The sequence below is a fragment of the Gopherus flavomarginatus genome, chromosome 5, assembly GCF_025201925.1.
Source record: "Gopherus flavomarginatus isolate rGopFla2 chromosome 5, rGopFla2.mat.asm, whole genome shotgun sequence".
Classification (NCBI taxonomy): Eukaryota; Metazoa; Chordata; order Testudines; family Testudinidae; genus Gopherus; species Gopherus flavomarginatus.
Genome location: NC_066621.1, coordinates 44,107,878 through 44,115,261, shown reverse-complemented (window position 1 = coordinate 44,115,261; position 7,384 = coordinate 44,107,878). Strand labels below are relative to the sequence as shown.

At 45.4% G+C, this 7,384-nt stretch overlaps 1 protein-coding gene across 1 annotated transcript; it reads right to left on the bottom strand.

Annotated features, from left to right (window-relative positions):
• Positions 1-5,348: 5,348 nt before the first annotated feature.
• Positions 5,349-7,118, bottom strand: LOC127051086 (uncharacterized). Its single transcript, XM_050952970.1, has 2 exons — positions 6,655-7,118; positions 5,349-5,658 (listed from the first exon to the last, which is right to left on the bottom strand). Exons 1-2 carry the CDS (start codon positions 7,052-7,054, stop codon positions 5,426-5,428), a joined length of 633 nt encoding a protein of 210 aa, XP_050808927.1. The 5' UTR covers positions 7,055-7,118; the 3' UTR covers positions 5,349-5,425.
• Positions 7,119-7,384: the final 266 nt, after the last annotated feature.

The window sequence follows — 7,384 nt, the reverse complement described above, 5'->3', positions numbered from 1 at the left end:
GCTGCAGCCTGAGCTCTGGGACCTGCCGCATCACACGGTCCTAGAGTCCAGGTTCCAGCCTCAGCCCAGAAGTCTACACAGCAGTTATGCAGCCCCTTACCTGAGTCAGCTGGCATGGGCCACTGGCAGATGTCTAGTTGCAGTGTAGATATACACATGCTAAAATCTCATTAGAGGCACTTGCCTGCTTAGAGGTGGGTATCTCTAATAGGTTTATTAATAATATAAGATGTAGGAACTTTGAGGGGTTATACTTTTGGTGGTTTCATTGTACTTACAGTGCAAGGGGAGAGTTTTCAGTGCCTTTGGCTGCATGACTCCCAGTAGCGTGAACAAGACGTTAGTCAACAAATCTCAACACTGAAAATATGCCTCTTATTTCATTCATAAAAGATTAGTGTATATCAGTGTGTGGGTCATGACCCCAAAATGAGGAGACCAGGCATTGTTTTAGAGGGAACAGAAGCTGTGACCCTGCAGTCACTCCTTACCTCTAGTCTTCCCATAAACAGAATTGCTCAGCTGCATTCAACCAGGTCCTACTCAGAAACCACTAGCTTCCAGTAAAATAATGTGCCAGTTCCTAAAAAATTCCTTGGAATCATTGCAGGACCCATTACTTTCTTAAAGCACTGAGTGTTCAGTCTGTGGAGTAGCTGAGCTGACAGTAAGAAAAAGGTCGAAAACCCTGGCTCTAAGGAAAAAATATCTTCATACTTTCCATACCACTGACAGATGGTTCTCTAGAATTCTGTAACTTATTACTCTCTAGAGTCTTGAAGGAGGTTTGGGGTGGTGAACCTTCTTCACTTACTTCATGGTGAACCACTGTTGTGAGGTTCAAATTATTCTGGAATACAGCTAAGCAAACAAATTCTGATGGGCTGAGAAACATCATCTCACTGCTAACATGTGGCTGTATTTGGAGTGTTCAGATGGGGACTTTTTGCCCTGCATCTCTCATGGAAGTTGACAAGACACAGCTTAAAAGAAACACAACCCTTTGACAATTTGAAGCCATCCAATGGAATTTGAAATGATTGAGACAGAAACCCTAAAACAGGAGCAAAGGGTATGGTGGCAAGCTCTTCATGTTCATATTGTGCTGTCTGTCAGTGTCTCTTCTACAGTCCATCAGTCTGACTGAGCCTCATTTACATTAAGGCCCCTTTGGGAATGCACATAAGGGACCAATCTGTATTTCCTGGTCCATCACATAACATGGGCAAAAGCCAGACATTATACACTGTCATATAAGGTAGATCTGCACAAATTGAGAATTACAGGTCTCCATTTTCCTGGTATAGCTGCAGCCCCAGAGACAAGCGAGAAAGGGGTAACAATATGTAACTATTTTACATTGCTGGGATTCACCTCTCCATGCAGCCATATACAACACATTATGCATATAAATAGTAGCAAGCATTATCACATTAAATTGTATTCTTAGGTCAGAAGTCACGACAATACATTATAAAAGGTAACAAAGAATTTACCAAAATGTGTTGATTCTGAGTCATGTATGTTTATTTATTAAAGCCTAATTTTATAACAGCATCCTTTAGTTTTGGGTGCGCCATCATTTGTGTGCCCAATTTAAGACAATTAGACTCTAGTTTTTAGATATTCTGCACTCTGAAAATTAGGCCTGAAGTATCTCAAGTTGGGCACCCAAAAACTGAAGCACTTAAAATAAGGAGATACTTTTGAAAACTCAATCTGGTCTCCAAATCTTCCTCACTTAGTAACACAGTCTGCACAAAGGAACAGAACTCAAACCTGTTCCTGACAGCGAGATCTCAGTTTAGTTCCCCATGCAGCTCACCTAACAGAGAAAAAGAGGGAATGAAAAGTGTTGAAAGCTAATACTATAAAGTGAAATCCTTAGTTTTGTATGTTGAAGCCTAAGGAGAGCCAAGGACTTGTCATCCACAGGAATGCCCACTATTCAGTTTTAAAGGTTTGCTGTGCTCAGCTGCTGTCAAGGCTGGGTGGTAGCTCCAGAAGTAATCTAATAATTTGGTTTAAGGTTGTTAGTGATATCAGATGCCAGGTCCTGGATTCAGGAGCAAAACTGTAAATTATGGTCAAGTAATTCCATCATAAAGTCACATCAGCCATTTCAGATGTAAGATTAGTCACTGCTTGGCTTTAAATGCAATGACATTGTGGTTTATGAAACCTCCAACATCTTCAGGAAACACAGTGTTGCCAATGCTTTTGATTTTATTATGAGTCTTGTGATAATGTGTTTTTCTTGAAGCCCCAGGTTCTCAGTCATGTGAATATGTGAGACACTTAGCATTTTTTTTAATTTAAAGCATGTTGCCAGCCCTCATGGTTGCGGAGAAAGGCTTGAGTGTACCCTAAGTGCTCAAAACCCAGAAGGTACATTTAAAACCCACCATGTTTTGTTTAAATCCCATTATTTTTAAGAAAATCTCAGTATTTTGGGGAGCTTGGCTGATGATTTTTGAAAGCTTGGAGCTGGTATTACTGAAAGAGTACTGAGAATTTCAGGTCTGAATTTTCCCAGTGTTAATCCACCCTCTGGGACCAGTCTTGTAAACCCTTATACACAAGACAAATCCTGTGTGAGTAGTCTCATTGAAGTCAGTGGGACTATTTACATGAGCAGAGAGGACTCAAGTGAGAGAGGTTTTTCAGGATCAGGCCTTTTATTCTTGACCAAAGGACACAGAATGATTGCATCAATTATCTATGGTAATTATGTCACTGGATTATAACAACAGTAATAGTTCAGTCATTTTCCAGTTACCTTTCTTGAGGCTAATGAGTGCATTTCATGTTCTCTTAATCATAAGGATCCTCGTCATAAATCACTCACTATTCATGGGGAGTTTACTTCACTTTAGGCAGAACAAATAATGTGATGATCCCTTTGAAATTCACCTCTCAACAAGGTGGCAAGTCTGTGAAAAGCAGAGAGTGGTTATCACAACATCTGTCCCATGGCACATTGCTTTTGTAGTGGTACAAGGAGCTTTTTATTTAAGAGGATGGCAGAAGAACATTTATTATCCTTTCCTACAAGACTTTAAAAAAAATCAACAAAAAACAAACACCCCCCCCCAAACAAAATATTGCCTCTATCCTACCCCTCCAAAATTACTTATTTTTCTTCTACTATAGTGACCATTCTATAACCTTTACTGTTTTTTCCCCAGTCAGTTCTTTAAGAATTTTAATTTCCCTGTGGTTTAAAATGGATTGTCACCTATTGCCAAAAAGGGGAAAGTAGCCTACTCTCAGGGTATGTCTACACTACGGGATTATTCCGATTTTACATAAACCGGTTTTGTAAAACAGATTGTATAAAGTCGAGTGCACGCGGCCACACTAAGCACATTAATTTGGCGGTGTGCGTCCATGTACCGAGGCTAGCGTCAATTTCTGGAGTGTTGCACTGTGGGTAGATGTCCCGTAGCTATCCCATAGTTCCCGCAGTCTCCCCCGCCCTTGGAATTCTGGGTTGAGATCCCAGTGCCTGATGGGGCAAAAAACATTGTCGCGAGTGGTTCTGGGTACAGCCTCACCCCTCCCTCCGTGAATGCAGCAGATAACAGTTTTGTGCCTTTTTTCCTGGGTGAGCTGTGCAAATGCCTTAGCACAGCAAGCATGGACCCTGCTCAGATCAAGACCGCAATCGTGGATGTTGTAAACACCTTGCGCATTCTAATGTAGTCTGTGCTTAACCAGGACGTGCAAAGCCAGGCGAGGAGGAGGCAGCTACGGCAGAGCAGCTACGAGAGTGATGATGACATGGACACAGAATTCTCTCAAACCACGAGCCCCTGTGCTTTGGAGATCCTGCTGGTAGTGGGGCAGGTTCTAGTCATTGAACAGCGATTTTGGGCCCAGGAAACAAGCACAGACCAATGGGACAGCATAGTTTTTCAGGTTTGGGACAATTCACAGTGGCTGCGAAACTTTCACATGCGTAAGGGCACTTTCATGGAACTTTGTGACTTGCTCTCCCCTGCCCTGAAACGCCAGACTACCAAGATGAGAGCAACCCTCACAGTTGAGAAGCAAGTGGCAATAGCCCTCGGGAAGCTTGCAAAGCCTGACAGCTACCGGTCAGTCGGGAATCAATTTGGAGTGGGAAAGTCTACTGTGGGGGCTGCTGTGATGCAAGTAGCCAAAATAATCATTAAGCTGCTTCTCTGAAAGGTTGTGACTCTGGGAAATGTGCAGGTCCTAGTGGATGGCTTTGCTGCAATGGGATTCCCTAACTGTGGGAGGGCGATAGATGGAACCCATATCCCTATCTTGGCACCGGAGCACCAGGGCACCCAGTACGTAAATTGCAAGGGGTACTTTTCCATGGTGCTGCAAGCACGGGTGGATCACAAGGGAGGTTTCACCAACATCCACGTGGGATGCCCAGGAAGGGTTCATGATGCTCGTGTCTCCAGGAACACAACTCTGTTTAAACGGCTACAGCAAGGGACTTACTTCCCGGACCAGAAAATAACAGTTGGGGATGTTGAAATGCCTGTAGTTATCCTGGGTGACCCAGCCTACCCCTTGATGCCATGGCTCATGAAGCCCTACACAGGCAGCCTGGACAGTGGTCAGGAGCTGTTCAACTCCAGGCTGAGCAAGTGCAGAATGGTGGTAGAATGTGCATTTGGCCGTTTAAAGGCATGCTGGCGCACATTACTGACTCGCTCAGACCTCAGCCAAATCAATGTCCCCATTGTTATTGCTGCTTGCTGTGTGCTCCACAATCTCTGTGAGAGTAAGGGGGAGACCTTCATGGCAGGGTGGGAGGCTGAGGCAAATCAGCTGGCCGCTGATTAAGTGCAGCCAGACACCAGGGCGATTAGAAGAGCACACCATGAAGTGGTGCGCATCAGAGAAGCTTTGAAAACGAGTTTCATCACAGACCAGGGTATGGTGTGACTGTTGTGTTTGTGTCCCCTTGATGAATGCCTCCCTTTGATTGACTCATTCCCTGTAAGCAACCCACCCTCCCCCTTCGATTACAGCTTGCCAAAGGAAATAAAGTCACTATCATTTAAAAATCATGTGTTCTTTATTAAAAAGTCATTATAAAAAGAGGGAGAGAACTGACAAGGTAGCCCGGGTGTGGTTTGGGAGGAGGATAGGAGGGAAGGAAAAGGTCACTAAAAAAATTTCAAAGTAATGACAGCCTTTCGGTTGGGCTATCCACGGGGGTGGAATGAGCGGGTGCACAAAGCCTTCCCCCACGCGTTCTTACACATCTGGGTGAGGAATATATGGAACATGGTAAGGGGTGAAGGTGGTTACACAGGGGCTATAGCAGCACTCTGTGATCCTGCTGCTGTTTCTGAAGCTCCACCAGATGTCGGAGGATATCAGTTTGATCACGCAGCAGCCCCAGCGTTGCATCCCGCCACCGCTGATCTTCCTGCCGCTACTTCTCATCTCGAGCGTCCCTCCTCTCCTCACGTTGGTCCCTCCTGTCCTCACGTTCACTGGCATCTTTCCTGTAATTTGCTACCACATCCTTCCACTCATTCAGATGAGCTCTTTCATTGCGGATCACTTCCATAATTTCCGAGAACATTTCGTCTCGCATCTTTTTTTTCTGCCGCCTTATCTGAGATAGCCTTCGGGATGGAGTAAGGAGGCTTGAAAAATTTGCAGCTGCATGAGGGAGGGAAAAAAGGGTGAGAAGTATTTAAAAAGATACATTTTACAGGACAATGCTTATACTCTTTCACGGTGAACAACACTATTCACCTTACATAGCACATGTGATTTCACTACAAGGTCGCATTTTGCATCTTAATATTGAGTGCCTGCGGCTCTGGTGTTAGAGATCTCACAGATGCAGGTCTGGGCAGCATAATTCAGCTTGCATGCAGCCATGGTAAGCCATTGTCTTTCGGCTTCTGCAGCCTTCATTTACACAGTGCCCTCCTTTCTCAAATACCAAGCAAATCCTGTTCAGTGCTGCTTCTTTCCTGTTAACGTGCAGCAGCAGAAACTAACCCCCGATCCAATTCCCTGGGATGATCACTTTACCTCTCCCCGCACCGCGTGGCTGGTATCAGAGAAGATCACTGCTAATCACCCCCCCTTTGCCCCTGCTAGCCAAACACGAAAAAGCTTAGCGTCATTCCCTCCTCTCCCCTCCCCCCTCTTGGCTACCTGCAAGGAAGGATTTCTTTTAAGCAACAGGCAAACAGCCCAGTAGGAGTGGGCATCTCTGTCCCCTTACTTAATTCCTGAATTTCAACCAGTTTACCATGAACGATATCACTCTCTTGAGGATAACACAGAGAGATAAAGAAAGGATGTTGCTTGAATGCCAGCAATCACCGGGACCATACGCAGCTAGGCTTTGTCATGCAATGATACCAGACTACTTGCTACATGCATGGCGTGGTCAAGTGTCCTACCATGGTGGACAGAATAAGGCTGCCTTGCCCAGAAATCTTCTGCAAAGGCTTTTGGAGTACCTCCAGGAGAGCTTCATGGAGATGTTCCTGGAGGATTTCCACTCCATCCCCAGACATGTTAACAATCTTTTCCAATAACTGTACTGGCCGCGAATGCATCCCAAGTCCTCAGGGCAAATCAATCATTAAAAAACGCTTGCTTTTAAACCATGTTTTATGTTTACAAAGGTACACTCACCAGAGGTCACTTCCATGGCTTCATTGTCTGGGATAGTGGCTTGGGAGGGCTGGGAGGGTAAATCCGTCTGGGTGAGAAAAAGCTCCTGGCTGTTGGGGAGAATGGAGTGCTGTGTGCTTTCTGCAAGCTCGTCCTCCTCTTCCTCCTCCTCATCTTCCCCGTCTGCAGAATCCTCAGCCATGGCTGAGATTACCACCCCCACCTTGGAATCCACGGACAGGGGTGGGGTGCTGGTGGCGGACCCCCCTAGAATTGCATGCTGCTTAGCGTAGAAGCAGCATGTTTTTGGCCCTGCCCCGGACCTTCTGTTTGCTTCTTTGGTTTTCTGGTAGGCTTGTCTGAGCTCCTTAACTTTCACTCTGCACTGCACTGAGTCCCTGGTGTGGCCTTTCTCCATCATGGCCTTGGAAATTTTTTCAAATATTTTTTCATTTTGTCTTTTGGAACGGAGTTCTGTTAGCACAGAATCCTCTTCCCATATAGCAATCAGATCCAGTACATCCGATGCGGTCCATGCTGGAGCTCTTTTTCGATTCTCAGGAGACTGCATTGTTACCTGTGCTGATGAGCTCTCCATGCTGGCCAAACAGGAAATGAAATTCAAAAGTTTGTGGGGCTTTTCCTGTCTACCTGGCCAGTGCATCCGAGTTCAGATTGCTGTCCAGAGTGGTCACAGTGGTGCGCTGTGGGATACCGCCCGGAGGCCAATACCGTTGATTTGCGGCCACAC

Excerpts from the sequence above, each read along its gene's own strand:
- LOC127051086 (XM_050952970.1), bottom strand. The coding sequence starts at position 7,054 with ATGATGGAGAAAGGCCACACCAGGGACTCAGTGCAGTGCAGAGTGAAA. Across the intron at positions 5,659-6,654 it reads AGCCATGGAAGTGACCTCTG|CTGCAAATTTTTCAAGCCTC; the intron begins GTGAGTGTACCT and ends TCCCTCATGCAG.